General features: G+C 38.0%; 1 protein-coding gene across 9 annotated transcripts in view; it reads left to right on the forward strand.

Moving 5' to 3' along the window:
- Nucleotides 1–19,934, forward strand: part of MYO9A (myosin IXA) — a 291,275-nt gene that overhangs the window by 257,776 nt on the left and 13,565 nt on the right. For 6 of the 9 annotated variants that reach the window (XM_074392722.1, XM_074392721.1, XM_074392727.1 and 3 more), the window contains 6 exons: nt 2,434–2,626; nt 4,429–4,557; nt 5,319–5,424; nt 6,605–6,736; nt 7,771–7,894; nt 9,170–9,223. In XM_074392722.1, coding sequence (XP_074248823.1) covers nt 2,434–2,626; nt 4,429–4,557; nt 5,319–5,424; nt 6,605–6,736; nt 7,771–7,894; nt 9,170–9,223 — 738 coding nt within the window. The remainder of the gene's footprint in view (nt 1–2,433; nt 2,627–4,428; nt 4,558–5,318; nt 5,425–6,604; nt 6,737–7,770; nt 7,895–9,169; nt 9,224–19,934) is intronic. The other 3 variants (XM_074392724.1, XM_074392725.1, XM_003929673.4) reach the window with 1 other exon arrangement.

Consider the following 19,934-nt stretch of genomic DNA (forward strand, 5'->3'; position numbering starts at 1 on the left):
TCAATCATTATAGCAAGGCTTATTCTATTCTATTTCTATAATAACTTAGTATTTGACATATACCAGGTTGTCATGCTGTGTATGTTCAACTTAATCTTTACAACAACCCTCTGAATTAGAAGGGTAGTATTTCTGTTGCAAATGTGAAATAACCTAGCCAAGTTCACATAGTGACAAGGCAAAACTTTTAATACGGATCCTTGAAATATTCCAAGATTGTATCCTTTCTATTCTGCCTCAGACTTGGAAATACTTTGCAGAGATATTGTCTGATATTAAGATAATTTAGCATATGTCAAAATAGACACAAAATTAATACTCTAAGATTTAAGTGCTGGAATGCAGAGTATGTAGATATGTGAATGATGCAAAGTAATACTGATACAAACTAATAAACTGATTATGTCTTCCCTTATTTAAAATTTTCTGATGGCTTCCTTTCCTTAACTGCTTTGCTTTGCCCAACTTTGTAGTTTTATATTTCCTGTGCCTAAAAGATTTTGCTTTCTTTACTTACATACTACTTGCTTTCCAACACTAAGGTTAAACATCAGGTCTTTTCAAGATTATTAGTTGTTTGTTATTCAGCCTAGTCTTTCCTGATCTACCTATCTCTCTTCTGTGGTTCCATAATACTTAATACATCTATTTGTTATTTTTACTTATCCCCACACACTAACACTAATCGTCCTTTTTTTTTTTTTTTTTGAGACAGAGTTTTTCTCTCTTGTCACCTAGGCTGGAGTACAATGGCACAGTCTCGGCTCACTGCAGCCTCCGCCTCCCAGGTTCAAGCGATTCTCCTGCCTCATCCTCCTGAGTAGCTGGGATTGCAGGCACCCACCACCACACCCAACTAATTTTTGTATTTTTAGTAGGGATAGGGTTTCACTTTGTTGGCCAGGCTGGTCTCCAACTCCTGACCTTAGGTGATCCACCTACCTCGGCTTTCCAAAGGACTGGAATTACAGGTGTGAGCCACCACCCCTGGCCTAACACTACTTGTCTTAAGCAGAAGGGACTTGATTTTGTTTCCTTGGTACCTAGCACATAAATGACAAATGTATGAATGTAAGACTGGAAAGTAGAAATTAGAATCAGTGTAAGTAAGGTCCTGAGTATGAGATTCAAGATTGTTTGCACTTTAGTTTGCTATATACTCATTAGCCACTGAAGGTTTTTGAGGATAATAAAGCAGATTATATATGCTACAGAATATATTAAAAGGGGAAAATTAATATGGGGAAACTGGCCAAGAAACTGTTGAAATAGTCTAATTGGTTAGTGATACAGTTTTGAGCTGGGGTGATGACACTGAGAAAAGAAAAAGTAGAAAGGATGGACCGATTGACTTGGCAACTGGTTGGACGGAGGTTAAAGGAGAAAATGGAATATACAGTTAGGGAAGGACAATAGTGCAGGAGAAGGAAAGAAAGATTTACAGTTTTTGGTCTCAGGAATGATACCTGCCATTTTTCTTTTCAATGAATTACTTCAAATAATCTTAAAGGTAAGCTGTTCTGTTGCAGTCACATAAGATATAAATTAACCTGTAGGTTAATAAAGTATGATATCGGCTGGATACAGTGGCTCATGCCTGTAATTTCAGCACTTTGGGAGGCTGAGGTAGGCAGATCACTTGAGGTCAGGTGTTCAAGACCAGCTTGGCCAACATGGTGAAACCCCGTTTCTACTAAAAATACAAAAATCAGCTGGGTGTGGTGGCTACTTGGGAGGCTGAGGCACGAGAATCACTTGAACGTGGGAGGCAGAGGCTGTAGTAAGCTGAGATCACGCCAGTGCACTCCAGCCTGGATGACAGAGCGAGACTATCTCAAAAATAAATAAAGTATGATATCAGATACACTATTCAAGTCAATATAAAAGAGCTGTAACAGTAGTCATGGGCTGATCTATGTGTACCTCTGCCTTTAGTTATGAAATCATTTTCAGTTAAACTTCCATAAAGTTTACATAAACATTAAAGCATTCTTATGCTTAAGAAATTGCTGACAACTCTAATTCTTATCAAATCAGTAGATCTTCTAGTGGTACCTGGTCAGTGGTCAAGCTGTTAGCATATAAAATCCAACTCCTTTCCCCACACTCGAATCCTACCTTTGCTTTTGAAATGTTTTTTTAACAGGAGGAGAAAGTAGCCCTTTGCCATTGCCTTCATTTTTTTTTTTTTTTTTTTTTTTTTGGAGATTCTGGTAGAAATCCTTTTTTTTTTTTGGTAGATTCTGGTAGAAAAGGATTAAAACTAGTATCTTACTTATTTATACTTAGTTAAACATAATTCTCTGTCTCCCAACTCTTCTAACTATGCTCATAAAAATTCAGAGGACGTAAAAAGTAGCTCCTGGTGAACTGGTTAAACATGTTTCAAGATGTTTGAATGCATTTGGAAACTAAAAATTACCTTTCATTTAGTATGATCCAGAACTATCATCTCGGCAATTTGGGGTTGAACTGTCCCGTTTGACCAGTGAAGACCGAACTGTTCCTTTAGTGGTGGAAAAGCTCATAAACTACATTGAAATGCATGGACTATATACAGAAGGTATTTACCGAAAGTCTGGTTCAACCAATAAAATCAAGGAGCTTCGACAGGGTCTAGATACAGGTAAGATAGTGGCCTCTAAATCATAATGAAATACTTTTATTTAAATAGGTAATTTCATGCTCTTAAAGTTTTCATTACATGTCGATCCTTAACAGCCAGAAGAATGCATTCTAGACTGTGATGCTTTTTTAAAAAAAACCAGTTTTTGGCTTTCTAAAGAGTCTGGTTTTATGTAGTCAATTTAGCAGACATATTGAGCATATCATTTGCACTTGGGACAGATCTCACTTAATTTTTGCAATAATTTGGTAAAATTGTGATACCTCTGATTTACAAAGAAGAAAACTAAAGTACAGGGAAGTTAAATAATGAGCTGTTGATGCTTATGCTGGGTGGTGTGCTAATGTTTTTACAATGTTCACAACAATCCAATGAATAAGGGATGTTATTATCCCCATTTACAGAAAAAGGAACTGAGGCTTACAGAGGATCTTGCCCAAAGGCTCATCACCAATAAGTGACCAAATTGGATTTAACCCCAGATCTTCTGAATTCATAATCTAAGCTATTTCCCCTTTCTCTTTATTATTCTGACTCAAGGAGCACTCTTTCCTGTGTATCATCTTTTTGCCTGCCTACATTGATGGCAGTTACTCAAACTGATAATTAGTGAGTTGAGCATGTATCTTTGTAGAGCTGTAGTTTTAGTACCAGGATTCATGCAGGGGATTGACTTTGATTTCATCAACTTCTACACTTTACCACTGTTGGAAAGGAATAGATCTTTTTGAAAGAAGCAGAGTACAGAGTGTTTCCTTGTTTGGCCAAGAACCTACCTACAATGCTGTTTCTTATGAAAAAATCATGAGAAATGAATTGAGTATGAAAATAGTAAGAGACAATGACCGGTAAAACTCAAGCAGGAGGTTCTGTCTACAAGAGACTTGGTCTACTGTAGTTTACAGGCAGTTGCTGACTTTGTCTCTGATACCTTGAAACAGCACAAGTGAAAATCATTCATCCTGAATCTTCCCAGTTATCTAATCTGTATAACCTTAGAGACTTTATAAGTGAAACGGGTAAGGGTGTTTCCTTTACATTTTCTAAGCTCAGTTATCACTGTCCTTTTATCTCTAAGAATGACTTAAAATCAGCCTTACTTCCCGAAAATGTCCTGTATGCTTTTTTTCATTTGTCATGTAAAACATTGCTACTCAAAAGTGTGGTCTATAGACAACTCTGTAACAAGGTGAGTACAGAAACTGCGAACAAGCATTTAGAGACATTTAGAGCAATTTAACAATGCTTCAGCATCAAAACATATGATTTATTTATTTATTTTTTAGACAGTCTTGTTCTGTTGCCCAGGCTGTAGTACAGTGGCTTGGCCTTGGCTCACTGCATCCTCCATCACCTGGGTTCAAGCAATTTTGCCTCAGCCCCACAAGTAGCTGGGATTATAGGCATGTGCCACCACAACCAGCTAATTTTTATATTTTTAGTAGAGACAGGTTTTACCATGTTGGCCAGGCTGCTTTCTAAGGATCCTGGCCTCAAGTGATCCACCCATATCAGCCTCCCAAAGAACTGGGATTACAGGTATGAGCTACCATGCCTGGCCATGATCTTTTATTTTATACATTTCAGTCCACAACAGATTTGGAAAACAAGTAAACAAGAAGTATTCTTTCACCACAGTTAGAAGCACAGTTCCAAAGCATGGAATTACATTGTGGAAAATAGGTTAGACGGTTTGATTAAGAAACATGAAGCCTTCCTTTAATGATGATAGTTTCTAAAGTGAATTATTTGAATCTTTTTGCATGTTTTGGCTTTGTTATCTAACTCTTGTCTCTAAATAGATGCTGAGAGTGTAAATCTAGATGACTATAACATACACGTCATTGCAAGTGTATTCAAACAATGGCTTCGAGATTTGCCCAATCCTCTCATGACCTTTGAACTCTATGAGGAATTTCTTCGAGCTATGGGTAAGCATAGACTTCCTGGGTTAGAGAGAAAGCCTATAGTTGGAAAAGAACTGCCATCTTCAGTATAAGTTATCAAGTCATCCTCTAGTGGTTAATGGTTTTATTCTTATAGATCCAAAGGTAAGCTTTTGACAGTGAATACAAAACTGCCAGTATACTGTTACCTATTCAAATGTTGACTTTTTAGAGACTCATTAAAATGTCAGTGTCCTAAAAATTTTCTGAGTGAGCCACTTGGTTGCTTCTTACAAAGAAATTAAAGACTGGGTTTATAAAATAGATTGAAATATTAAAAATAAGAGTTTCAAGATTAGGCTTATGTTCATTTAAATTGTGAATCTAGGCAAGTAGCATGTGTAAAGCTGGCTGTTATATGCCAAGTTTAACAGGTTTCAGAATTTAGTTTCTCAGTGCTATAAGGGCTTCCTAGAGGTATTTAGGCGCTGAGGATTCATAAATTATGTTGATTTTAATGGGAAATCAGTCTGCTACACAATGACTGAAAAACTAGAACAACTCTATCCCCTTGCTGTTATTAAGGATTACTGCAGTATAGATTCAAACTCAGGAGACTGCTTATGAATATAGAACTCAAGCAAAGGGAGTTAAGTAGTTACTGGGTGTTGTTCTTCTCCTGCTCTACAGGTACAGCGACTCCTAAAACTCTGTAGCCAGCCTCCTTTGCTTCATAGTGTCTGGGAGGAAAAGACAGCATATAAGAGGGAATATTCAGTCTTAGTTTCTGCTCTTACTGTTTTTAGGCCTTCAGGAGAGGAAGGAGACAATCCGTGGTGTGTACTCTGTAATTGATCAACTCTCCCGAACTCATCTCAATACATTGGAACGCCTCATCTTTCATCTAGTCAGGTAACTTTAAGGAGCAAGGGAATGATTTTTAATAGTTTCTCTTGGATTAATTTAAATAGATAAAGAATTTCTCCATTTGGAAAACTGACAAATATTTATGTTTTTTCTTCTATTTATAAAGTCAGTGTCTCAAGAAGGTGGTTAGGATACCTTGGAGCAGAAACCCTTAGCTGAGCTGGAATGCATGGCAGTTGCTTTTCTGCCCTTGTTTGAACCATGTAGCAGCTTCAGCCTCATGATGGCACTGTGTAGCTTAGCCTGTTTTCTAACAGCTGAGCTAGAAAGGAGGTATATCTTTTGAAATGACCTAATTCATATGGGGGTGTTCAGATCATTCTCAGCAATTAATTGACCAAAGAGGTATTGGGAGTAGTGTCTCTTCACCTGTGCATAAATGTCAGCAGTAGTTGAGAAGAAAGCCATCTTTATTTTTGGTTAAAGCCTCTACTGTGCATCATTATCATCATCATCATCATCATCAGCATCATCATTATTGACACACAGTTTCACTCTGTCACCCAGTCGTCGTCGTCGTCATAATCATCATCATCATCATCATCATCATCATCATCATCATCATCGACACACAGTTTCACTCTGTCACCCAGGCTGGAGTGCAGTGGTGTGATCTCGGCTCACTACAACCACTGCCTCACTAGTTCCAAGTGATTCTCATGCCTCAGCTTCCCTGTTAGCTGGGATTACAGGCATGTGCCACTACACCTGGCTAATTTTTGTATTATTAGTAGAGAGAGGGTTTTGCCATGTTGGCCAGGCTTGTCTCAGACTCCTGACCTCAAGTGATCTGCCCGCCTCAGCCTCACAAAGTGCTGGGATTACAGGTGTGGGCCACTGTTCCTGGCCGACTCTGCATTCTTTAGACATGTTCATCTCGTGATCTTGGCCTTAAGCAGGTAGGTCACAAATTTCCCTTGGGAAACTATTGGCTGACCTAGACTGCTTCAAGGAAAGAACAAAGTGAAAATACATTTTTCAGAGACAAAGGAACAGAAGAACAACTTGGGAAAAGTCTACACACCCTTAAACTTACATGGATATCCTTCTGGTACTGTGCAGTACATGTCGTAACTGTCTTCTGCTCATCTCTTCTGCCTGTTTCCCTGTGGTGCTCCCTTTTTATCCCCTAGTCACTTGTTTCTTGTTTTGTTTTATTTCTTAGGATTGCTCTACAGGAAGATACTAATCGAATGTCTGCTAATGCTTTGGCCATTGTGTTTGCACCCTGCATTCTCCGCTGCCCTGACACCACTGACCCACTACAAAGCGTACAGGACATCAGTAAGACTACCACGTAAGGCCAGTTACCATAACTTCTGCAAGACCTCCGGGACTTTTGACTGTGTAGTCACTGTATCCAGATGTCAAACATAGTGAATGGGTTCATAAATTCAGGTGTTTTTAAGAAGATTGTTGGATACTGCTGGGTTTTCTTACGCTGAGGATGCAAACTTCTAGATTCAACTGAGCATCATTTGTTTTAAAGTGTCTTATTTTTTAAATCTGGCTTTTCTTTAGGATGGCTTATAGTTTCTAAATAGATTTTAAATTTCTATTTTACCACATTTTGGACACTTAGTCTGTTCCTGTCTAACTGTGCTCTTATGGCTCTGAATCCTTTGGTCTTAATACTTTAGTATATTCCTGTATTTCACCTTGGTCTTCTTTCTTGAGTCTCTGCTTTCTTTCTAAAGTGGTTTTCTTTTGCTCTCCTTAATCTTGACTGCAAAAGGAACTTTTAAAAAATATCAATATTTGGATCCCATCCCCAGAGAGTCTGATTTAATTGGTCTAGGGTGTAGCCTGGGGATTGGTATTTGTAACTGCTCTTTATTTTTTATTTTTTTGAAATGGAGTTTTCCTCTTGTTGCTCTGGCTGGAGTGCAATGACACGACCTTGGCTCACGGCAGCCTCCACCTCCCAGATTCAAGCAATTCTCCTGCCTCAGCTTCCCAAGTAGCTGGGATTACAGGCATGTACCATCACACCTGGCTGATTTTGTATTTTTAGTAGAGAGAGGGTTTCATTGTGTTTGCCGTGTTGGTCTCGAACTCCTGACCTCAGGTGATCTGCCCTCCTCGGCCTCCCAAAGTGCTGGGATTACAGGTGTGAGCCACTGTGCCCAGCCGTAACTGCTCTTTAGATGGTTTCTAAAATGCATCCAAAGTTGTGAACCGTCATTCTAAACCTCTGAGTTTATCAAGTAAGTGATGTTGATTTTTCCCTTCATCTTTCAACTGTCTACCACAAAAACAGTCTGTGAGTGTTATAATTTATTTTATTTACTTCAGCTGTTAACAGGTTTTTCTCTTTTCTCCTGTTTCCAGCTGTGTGGAGCTCATCGTTGTGGAACAAATGAATAAGTACAAGGCTCGTCTCAAAGATATCAGTAGCTTGGAATTTGCTGAGAATAAGGCAAAGACCAGGTTGTCACTGATACGTAGATCAATGGTAAGATGCAAGACATGGAATCATGGAAAAATGGGAGTTGATTTAGGAATTTAAATATGCTTTTGTGGTGTATACAAGGATTATTATCAGAATCTTTTTCACAAGGAACAAGTAAAAAGTCACCACTCATGCTTAATCTGCTAGCTCTCTTTGGTTACATTACAGAATATATGTGATTAAATGTGTAGAATTTTTCATATCAAGTATTTGGATAACATGTTGGTGTCTTAATAATCTGCCCTGCTTTATTTTCATGTTCTTTCTATGAAAACTTAATCCTTTTCTAACTTTTTTCTCTACTTCCTTCCATTGTCTGTTCCCACCTTTAACCGTGTCACTTTTGGTGGTCCTGACAGGACTCCTGGGATGTAGAGAACTGAATCATTTGTAATTGAATTTTAATGGAATCATTTGATTTTTAAGGAAATGGAATTCCATTTATAAGTCTACTGTAATCAAAATGTATTTCTTTGAGTTTGGGGTTATGTTTTGAGACAGTCCTTGTAAAACTGGTAATTTATTTCCTCAGTTTGCCCACTTTTTAATATCTTCCTTTGCAACTGGAGTTATCCATATATGTTATCCTGAAGTCAGTTTTCAGGATAACTGGAAAACTGCTGATTAAGGTTTAGTTATTGCCCATTTTGTACACTTCCTCTTAGTTGTAAAATAAAATTGTGGCAATGAGCACCCATTTCAGATTCCCAATAAATCTCTTAAAGAGAAGCAGGCTTCATCATGCCCTTACTCTTTCAGGGGTCCAGCAATACTTCCTCCATATCTTCACAGTTTGCATTTAGATTAGCACTAAAATAATTCTTTTTCTTCCTTTATTATTTAATCTGCCTGGCACAGAATAAGTGCTTAAGGGTCTATTGGTTAAGGTAGTGAAGGTTCTTCTGCAAAAACAAACATAAGCTTGGGCTTTTTGCAGGCAGTAAAGATATTAAATAAAACCTATGATAGGATGCTATCTAAATCTTTTCCCCAGAAATTAAAAACAAATCCCACTTAAAAGTGAAACATTTCTGTAGTATGAACTTTTAGGAGCTCAATTCTGAGAGGCCCAATTTAGTGGTGGCTATCCAGGTAGGTAGGGAAGAGCCTTTTGCTATAAAGCTACTTTTCAAAGCAGATAGATAAGCTATGCTTTTTTCCCAGTGCTACAGAAGATGGATATTCAGTCCACTGCAAGATTAAACCTTCTCTTTTAATGGGGCAATGACATGTACATTCTAACCTTCTGCTTTCCTTTTCATGCCCTTCCTAATCCAGAAACCTGTACTAATTGCAGTTAGATTCATGAACATTACCCGCAATTCAGTCTCGGTATGTATTAATAATGCAATGTGTCACAGCCACTCTACATTATTGTCTCTCATTCATCCAGGAATTGTTCCACTCTGTCTATCATTCATGCCTGTCCACCCTCCATGTTCGGCCCCAAATCAGGTTCCACTTTTTGATGAGCTTCCACTTGATTTTCTCTTAATCTCTTTCTTTAGATCCTTCATTTTCCTTCCTCTGTATTGTGCAGTTGAACAGCATCCATTCAAAATACACTGGTTTTTCCTCTTTGTCAGATAAGCCTCCTTTTGGGTTTCTTCTTGGGTTGAATCATTAAAAGGTGAAAGCTGAAAGCATTGAGATATCCAATTAATTTCTGCTCTGTGAGCTGTGTTCCCAGCAATCTCCTCCATTGTGTTATTTGAAATACTTATTATTACTTTCAGCATCTCCTATCATTAGTAATGTTTATTTGTCCATTCACATTTGTGACTCTGATGGTATCCTCCCAGATGCAGAAATACGGTTCTTATCCACTTAGCGTTTATCATACAGAGCTACAAATACGAGTGAACTAATCCAAATTGACGGACTAGTTCTAGACTTAAATATTATGGTATGCTAGAACTCATACCAGGATATCATTGCTTGCACCCCTCTTCAATTCCACTGATTATACAAAAAAGGAATGGAGGGATGGAAGGCTAAGAACACCAATTTGTGTGGAAACTAATTTCAGAGACTGTCCATCTATGTGTAACAATTGTATTGAGGAGCCTTAACTTGTTGGGATATTAATACAAATCAGTTTTTATTTTGGTCTATAACTGCCTCTTAACTCCAGCGTGTCAAACTTCCCTTTCCCACTGGGTATCAGCTACCTTAACAGCATCTGGAAATAATTCTATAATTTTCAAAACTTCATTTCATTCTAGTATTTAAGAGTCAGTTCTCTTCATATTAAAACTTTAGTCAGCTTTAATCCAGTGCTCTTCTCACTTCCTCCCAGGGCAGACTAGACCTTTATCTGGAACTTACAACTTTGGGGGTAGGTGGATAATTTCTGTTTGTCAGACACTTCTGCCCTTTCTCTTTCTAGACCCTTTCTTCCCTGATGTTGAGACTGGGAGGAGTGATAGGGGAGGCAAAATTCTGTATGATATCCCTCTATTGAGATGGCAGTCCACTTTCTTGGTTGTTCAACACTGCTGTTCTGGCTCATTGTCAGTAGGCTAAGTAAAGATAAGTAGTAGCTCCAGTTTACCCTGTTTACAGTGAACTCAGTCCTATCCCATTTCTGTAGGCACTTGTAGTCCCTTGCAAAATTTGGTTACATCTGGCCAAACCCTGGGTGTTGGCATTCACACCATATGGGAAGCTATCAAAGTTCACAGAGCAGTTACAAGTTTTCCAAAATTCTAATATTTGTTTGAAAGCTTGAAATTTTCTCACTGACAACAAATATTACCATTTGTTTCACTTGCAGTAACAGATTCCCTTTATACAATTTCAAAGAAAATGTGTACCACTTACTCAAGTAGAATGATCAAACTTTGTCAATTATTGTAAATACTGTTTCATTAATAAAGCAGCTAATTTAGCTTGCAATTCACAAAATTTCACAAATACTCTTTCTTGAGATAACAGTATGTGACAGAGTTGCTGTATGTGTAATTTCCAGTTACTCATACAGAAAATTAAAAATACTTAATTTGACAGTTAAGAAGTAATAAAATTAATTTATACCTCTTGTTCAATGACATGAAATGAAACTGACTTTTTAAAAACTAAATGCCTGGTAGCAAAAGAATATGAAGATTACTAGAACCATTGGTACCATTACCTTGATTCTTGTAAAGGTAACAGCAGTTGAACCCACCATTGCTTTTATGTAATTAGCATAGATGTCAACAAGTGAAAATGGCAAATAGCATCTTAGTATAATTATGAAAATAATTTTCGCATTGTAGACCCTTTGAAATAGTTTTGAGGACATCATTACACCCCAGCATCTTTGCCAGGGATCTGTGGGCTACACTCTGAGAACCACTGTACTGTAATACATATAATACTACTATCTCACTGCACTTCGTGGAAATATTTGATGAGAATAATTCCTTTTCATATGCAATATATAAATACATATAAACAGATACTAGCTGTGTTTAAAGTGCTTACTAACCCTCATTATCTGGCGAACCGTAACTACAGGCATTGGGATATGATTTTTGAACAAGCTTGGATACCTAATTATAAAATCATGCAAAACAACCAGTCTTTTCAAAAAAGGTCTTGGATAAAGGATCTCTCCTTACTAGGAAAGCAAACTCCTCAGGAAGTTGTCTGATCATTCAGTTCCTTCCTATTTTTAATGACGTACCAAAAGACAGACAACAGTGATCTTCCATCTTGCCCTGAAGTGCTATTTTTGAGTAAAATTTCATTAGGATTCTGAGGTTTGTGTTTTAGCTAGTTATATGTTGTTCTGTCTAGGTGATGCAGAGTTCCTCCTCCTCTCACATTTAACCCATAGACAAACCCTAGTAACATGTGCTTTCTTTGGGTTTTCATAAAATATCGTGACTCCCTACATGAGGATAATATATGTCTTTTTCTAAATAGTCATCAGGTTTATTAAAGGTGGTGCAATTCATTTCTTCATTATCACCATGAGTCTCTTTTACTACTTAGGCTTACTTCGATTTACACTATTTAATTTCTTTGTGCCCATCAGTCATGCCTTGCCATTCTTTCCTGCATTCTTTCTCTATGATGAGCCTTATAGAATTTTCAGAAGTCAAAGCTCCCCTCATAGGCCTTATTCATTCTAACACTATAGTGTATCTTCTATTTGTCTTCATTGTTTTCTTCTTAAGTCTTGGGAGAAAATGAAAAAGCAAGTTTCAGCTGATTCCCTCAAATATAGTATCCTATTTACCTTAAGTAGCTATCACTTAGATACCCCACCTTAGAACATTTGACCCTCAATATTTTTGTTACAGTCTGGAAAGCCTGTAATGGACTGATCTCACAGAATTCTGATCCAAATTAAATAATTAAGATTGTCTGTTTCAGAATATCATTCCTAGAAAAAAATAGACAATAGAATCATATATAGACTTCCTTAGACAAAGCATGGCACATCTGTATGATTATTAAGTGATTGAATTTGTGGGTATTAGAAAGCATGTCCCAAAAGGAAGGAGGGAGAGATGGATCAGACAGTATTGTGTGCCAAATATGGTGAAAATACTAAGGAAGAAGTACTTAATTCTGCTTGGTGGCACAGGGAAAGGCTGTAGAAGTGACATGTAAGCCAACTCTTAAGGGATGAGTTTAAATTAATCAAATGGAGAAAGACCTACCAGTTGGTACAAGTCTATAAGGTTTAATTCTGTAAAAAGCTATGTAGCTCACATATAAACTTGTATATATCATTGTGCAGAAGGAAAACCTTAAGTTAAAACCAAAATAGGCTTTGTTTTGAAGAAACTCTTAAGATATTATTAGTACTATGGGGCCTTGAAGAGTGAGCCAGGACTCACAAGGTCTCAGAGTTTAGTACTTAAATGTAAATTTTGGAGCTTTATATTTTTTATTTATGATAGGGAATGGGAACTAATGTTAGTTGCTATTTTTTAGCCATAAAATAACAAATTTCCTCCTGGGTCATCTTCCAGGTTTTCAATAAGAGTAGAAAAGGGGCTGGGAGTGGTAGCTCCCAGCACTTCAGGAGGCCGAGGGGGGCGGATCACTTGAGTTCAAGACAGCCCAAGCAATATGGTGAAACCCCATCTCTACCAAAAATAAAAATAAAAATAAACATTAGCCAGATTTAGTGGTGCATGACAATGGTTCTAGATAACTTGGAAGGCTGAGATCGGAGGATCACTTGAGCCCAAGAGGCAGAGGTTGCAGTGAACCAGGATAGCAGTATTCCACTCCAGCCTGAGTGACAGAGTGAGACCTTGTCTTTAAAAACAAAAGCAAACGAAAGAGTAGCTGAAAAGAATCCTAAGATTACAGGGCAATCTGTTGATGTGGAATAGGAATTTTATTTTTATCCACAAAATGTGAGTTTCAACTGATTCCCTCAAATAGGGTATCTTATTTACCTCAAGTAGGTATCATGTGATACTAGAAAAAGTTTGTTTAAAGTGAATCTACTTCAATAGCAGAATTGATGGTTGATCTAATGTGGATATATGTGTAACTCTGTACCCACAAAGGAAAAAAATATACATTTTTTTGCCTGCCCATGGAATATTCTCAAAGCACAACACCTCAATGATATTGGTCATGTTTTATTTCTTAATCTGCGTAGTGGCTACACAGGTGTTTGTTTTATTAGTTTTGAAACTGTACTTCTAAGTTTTTATTATCTTTAAGTATAAACTATTTCATAATAAAAAATTTAAAACATCTGGGGAAAAATCAGTCCATAAGAAAAATGAAAAATCTCTCATAGTTTTTATGGGTCAGGAATTCAGGAGCAGCTTATCTGGGTGGTTCTGGCAAGGTCCCTTATGTGCTTATAGTCAAGATGTTGGTTAGGGCTACAGTTATCTGAAGACTTGACTAGGGCTGTAGGATTTTCTTTCAAAGTGGCTTATTAATATTGCCAGCTCGTTAGTGCTTTCTGCTGGTAGCAGACCTTAGTTCCTCATTATGTAGACTTCTCCATAGGTCTGCTTAACTGCTCTAACGACATGGTAGCTGGCTTTTTCCAAAGCAACTGATCTGGGAGAGAGCAAGGTGGGAGCCTACAGTGTCTTTTATCCTCAAAAGTCACATAATGTTATTTCTACAATAATCACACAGGTCACCCCTTTACCATGTGGAAAGGGACTACCAAGGATGTGAATACCAAGAGTTGAGAATGATCAGGAACCATCATGTAGGATGACAACTTTAAAATAAATTTGAAAATGTAAGGTTTTATAGAAAAATATATTTTATTAAAACTGCCTCCAGAAGACATAATTTAAACAGACTTATTTATTTTTCTTTCTTTCATGTTTGTTTTTTTGAGACGGAGTCTCACTGTTGTTGCACTGAGTGCAATGGCAGCTCACTACAACCTCTACCTTTTGGGTTCCAACAGTTCTTCTGCCTCAGCCTCCTAAGTAGCTGAGATTATAAGCACCTGCCACCATGCCCAGCTAATTTTGTATTTTTAGTAGAGTTGGGGTTTCACCATGTTGGCCAAGCTGGTCTCGAACTCCTGACCTCAGGTGACCCACCCACCTCAGCCTCCCAAAGTGCTGGGATTACAGGTGTGAGCTACTGCACCCGGCTAAACAGACTAATTTAAAAGGAAGAACAGATAGGAGACTTACCTAAGAACTTCCTCTCATAAAAACCCCAGGCATAGTTTCACAGAGAAAATGTACCAACTTTTTTTTTTTTTTTTTTTTTTGAGACAGAGTTTTTATTCTTGTTGCCCAGGCTGGAGTGCAATGGTGCAACCTCAGCTCACTGCAACCTCCACCTCCTGGGTTCAAGCAATTTTCCTGCCTTAGCCTCTCGAGTAGCTGGGATTACAGGCATGTGCCACCATACCCAGCTAATTTTGTATTTTTAGTAGAGACAAGGTTTCTCCATATTGGTCAGGCTGGTCTTGAACTCCTGATGTCAAGTGATCTGCCCACCTTGGCCTCCCACAGTGTTGGGATTACAGGCGTGAGCTACCATGCCTGGCCTGTACCAACTCTTTAAATACATAATTACAATAAATTTAAGCTGTCTCAGACAAGAGAGGGGAAAAGGTCTTTTTTTTTTTTTTTAAACTAAAAGAGTCTAACAGTGATCCTAACTCCCTGCCACACACACGTGTGCACATAACCACACAAAAAAACTAATTAAAACTGCATACAGCAATATTAAGAGCAGCAGAGCAGAACATGGACTCTGGACTAGGCTTTACTAATAAAAATTACAAAGAGGAATATTAAAAGCAGCAGAGCACATCATGGACTCTGGACTAGGCTTTACTAATAAAAATTACAAACAGGAATATTAAAAGCAGCAGAGCACATCATGGACTCTGGACTAGACTTTTGGGTATAAATTCTAGCCCTAGTTTACTACTAGTTGTGACATGGGAAAATTATTTAATATCCATGCCTCAGTTTTCTCATCTGTAAATTGATGAATAGTATCAAACGTGGGATTAAATGAGTTAAGTTTGTTTGTTTGTTTGTTTTTGAGACTGAGTCTCACTTTGTCACCCAGGCTGGAGTGCAGTGGCACAATCTTGGCTCACTGTAACCTCTGCCTCCTGGGTTCAAGTAATTCTCATGCTTCAGCCTCCTGAGTAGCTGGGACTACAGGCATGCACCACCACGCCTGACTAATTTTTGTATTTTTTTTTTTTTTTTTTTTTTTGGTAGAGACAGGTTTCGCCGTGTTGGCCAGGCTGGTCTTGAACTCCTGACCTCAGGGGATCCACCTGCCTTGGCCTCCCAAATTGCTGGGATTATAGGTGTGAGCCACCATGCCCAGCCTAAATGAGTTAATATTTGTAAAACCATAGTAAGTATGCTTGTTATGGCTCTCTCTCCATAGAGTGTTCTTATACACACACACCCCACACACAGAGACAGCATTTGATATATAAATGCAGGACTGCCTCATCTATGAATATTAATTCAAAAATCCTAGATTAAAATATCACCACCACTTTGGGAGGCCAAAATGGGTAAATCCTTGAGCCCAGGAGTTTGAGACCAACATGAGTAACATGGTTAAACTGCATCTCTACAAAAACAAAAACCAAAAAATTAGTCCCGGTGGCGAGGACCTGTAGTCCCAGCTACTAGGGAGGCTGAGGTGAGAAAATCACCTGAGTCTGGAAAGTCAAGACTGCAGTGAGCCATGGTGACACCACTGTGCTCCAGCCTGGGTGATAAAGCAAGACCCTATCTCAAAAAAAAAAAAAAAAAAAAAAAAAGAATTAAAAAGTAGAAATGAATCAGCAAGCAGAATTCAGTAGGCTATAAATATAAACCTTGACTAAGGAGGATTTAATCTAGGAATGCAAGGATGACTATATTAGGATAGCTGTTAATGTAATTCACTATGTTTGTTGATCTGTGGAGAAAAATCATATCCTCATAGATATTTTAAAGCATTTAATATATCAGTATTCTTTTTAAAAACATTCTTATTAAAACAGGGATGCCTTTAATTTCTTAGCATGATAAAAATATATCTGAACCCCAAATCCATCATCTTGCTTAATAGAAGAACACTACAAGCATTCTGATTAAAATCAGGAAAGGTAAGGATATCCATTATCCCTACTGTTAGTTGACATTGATCTGAAGGTACTAGCTATTAAATAAGAAAATTAAATAAGAAAAAAAAGATGCAATTAAATAAGAAAAAAAGAATTGGAGATATAAAATTATAAAGAAGAAGTAAAAGTTTCACTATTTCCATTATGATTATATATACATGCAACACTCAAGAAAATCAACTAAAGAACTTAATGATGATAAGAGAATAGGGTATCTGAGTATAATTATTGTATTCATATGAACAACCACTTGAATGATATAATGGAAGAAAAATACCCATTTGTATATTGTGCACACACACACACACACACACACACACTTTAAACATCAACATCAAATACTAAAGAATACACTTAACTAGAAATGTAGAAGATTTGTACAAAGAAAGCCTTAAAACCTCAAAATATTACAAAAGAAGACTTAAATACATTTGGAAAGAAAGGCTAAATTTTGTAATGGTGTCAGTTTTTCTAAATTAATTTATTCATGTATTGTTTCAGTACCCACTAGGAGGGAAAGAAGATATTTTCTTAGGTTCAACTTTCAGACTCATGACTACCATGGGCTCCACTTGGCATCAGAACCTCTTAGGATATGGGACTAGAAGTACAACATGCCTGCAGACAGCATAAGATCATCCTCGTGTGGGAGCCCTTGCAGCAGTCCAGTTTTATCAGGGAGTTATCTTTGGCCTCTAAGTCACAATTCAGGTGCAAGGAGAAAGGACTCCACATCCAATGGATGCAGAACTATTCTGTCTTAGATGTTTTATGCCTATACAGGAATTAATACCTCCTGTAAAATTCTGTAGACATTGTTTCCAAGGTCCCCACAAGGAGGATGTCCAATTACCACAGACTCCACATTCAGGGAATTCCAAATATATGGCTTCCTATGGGATATTTACAATTTACTTATTCTCCAGATGCAGTTTAACAATCAGATTAATTTTTTGCCAGAGGTGATGTTGCCTAATAACATCATTTGCATCCTACCTTTATCAGGTTTCTAGGGGTCCTGAGCTAGAACATTGACCAAAGACCAGTTCTTAGAAAAGGAAAGACTTTTGTAACTCTTTACTTACAAATGTGGTCTCAGTAAAAATAGCAAAATAATACTTTGGGGACCTTTATACGTTGATACTAAAATTCATAAGAAAATAAAGAAGCAGAATAACTAGGAAAATTCTAAAAGAGAGGATTATAAAGTGAGTAGCATTTCAAAGGTTTGCTATTTACAAAGTGATGTGGGGAAAATGAATATCCATGTAGGGAATAAAAGAAACAAAAAAATTAAAAAGCCGATTCAGGTCAGGCACAGTAGTTCATGCCTATAATCCCAGGACTTGGGAAGGCCAAGGCAGGAGGATTGCTTGAAGCCAGGAGTTTCAGTCCAGCCTGGGCAACAATGTGGGATCTCATCTCTACAAAAAATTTAAAAAGCTGGGCATGGTGGCACATGCCTATAGTCACAGGTACTCAGACACTGAGGCCAGAGGATCCCTTGAGCCCAGGAGTCCAAGCCTGCAGTGAGCTATGATTGTGCCACTGCACTCTAGTCTGAGCAAGAGTGAGACCCTGTATGTTTAAAAAAGAAAAAAAAAAGTAATTCAAATCAAAGACTAAAACATAAGAATAATGGTGGAAGGTACAGCTCAGGCAGTCTATCTTGAAAGGTTCTCACTAACCTGCATCCTGTAGACACTCAAGTACCCTACCTCTCTACCTTAATACTGCCAAAATATCCACAATTTCCCAAGGGAAAATCAGCAAGGTTATCAGCTAAACCTTTTCAGGCAAAAGTTGAAACCAAGCCATAAAAGGTGGCTGAAAATGATATATCTTTATGGTGGAAAAAAATGCAAATAAAAAGGGAAAAAGGGAGCAAATGGAAAGAGATTAACCAAGAAACATTTGTCTTCATAAAACAGAAATGGAAAACAAGCAAGAAAGAAGCTAAATGTGATTAAAGATCTTTTATCAAGTCAGTGGTCCCAGTATCTCATTGTACAAGTCAGAAGAATTTTTAAAATAAACTATTTTAATAAGTGTACCTTTTTAGAGCTCTAAAAACAGTTTTAGTTTTTTGTTTTTGATGTAGTCTTGCTCTGTTGCCAAGCTGGAATGCAGTGGCATGATCTCAGCTCACTGCAACCTCTGCCTCCCGGGTTCAAGAGATTCTCCTGCCTCAGCCTCGTGAGTAACTGGGACTGCAGGCACGCACTACCATGTCCGGCTCATTTTTGTATTTTTAGTAGAGACAGGGTTTCCCTGTGTTGGCCAGGATGGCCTTGATCTTGACCTCATGATTCACCCGCCTTGACCTCCCGAAGTGCTGGGATTACAGTCGTGAGCCACCACAACAGCCTAAAAACAACAATTTTTTTTTTTCTTGAGGCGGAGTTTCGCTTTTGTTACCCAGTCTGGAGTGCAATGGCGCGATCTCGGCTCACCGCAACCTCCGCCTCCTGGGTTCAGGCAATTCTCCTGCCTCAGCCTCCTGAGTAGCTGGGATCACAGGCACATGCCACCATGCCCACCTAATTTTCTGCATTTTCAGTAGAGACGGGGTTTCACCTTGTTGACCAGGATGGTCTCGATCTCTTGACCTCATGATCCACCCGCCTTGGCCTCCCAAAGTGCTGGGATTACAGGCTTGAGCCACTGCGCCCGGCCAAAACAACAATCTTTTTTTTTTTTTTTTTTTTTTTTTTTTTGAGACGGAGTTTTGCTCTCCTTACCCAGGCTGGAGTGCAATGGCGCCATCTCGGCTCACCGCAACCTCCGCCTCCTGGGTTCAGGCAATTCTCCTGCCTCAGCCTCCTGAGTAGCTGGGATTACAGGCACGTGCCACCATGCCCAGCTAATTTTTCAAAACAACAATTTTTAAGAACAGAACTCCACTTCCTCTCATTTGAAAGGAATGTATTAAGTGCCAGTTTATTTTTCTGTACAAACTGAGAATAATTATCTCTCCATAGGCCTAATAATGTTTTAAACTGCTTCCTGATCTTGGCTCTCTGTCAAAAGTATATTATCTGTGATGTCTTTGGTAGTGGTGATCCAGTCCAGATTTTTCTGATAATCCTGTTAATGTGCTGTGAAGGATTGGAAATACGGGTATTATGTATAATATTAAATTGTATATTAGTAGGACTTGAGACCTAATACTTATCAACAGATTGAAGATCATTGTATTTGATATTCTTATTTTAGGAACAGTTTGCCTCCAAAGTTTAAGCCAGGAAGTCACTTGAATAGTTACTGAGAAAAAGGATGGCAGTATGGCTTTATGATTTTTTCAGTACTTGCATAAAGAGTTGGGTACAAATTATTCATGTAGTCTATGATCAGTCAAAACCAATAAAATTCCCATTATGTTAGAAAAATATAATCTTGGACAGGGCTTTGCTATTATCTAAGAACAGTAAAGGAAAAAAATGGAAAGGTTCA

This window comes from Saimiri boliviensis, chromosome 2, assembly GCF_048565385.1.
Source record: "Saimiri boliviensis isolate mSaiBol1 chromosome 2, mSaiBol1.pri, whole genome shotgun sequence".
NCBI lineage: Eukaryota > Metazoa > Chordata > Mammalia > Primates > Cebidae > Saimiri > Saimiri boliviensis.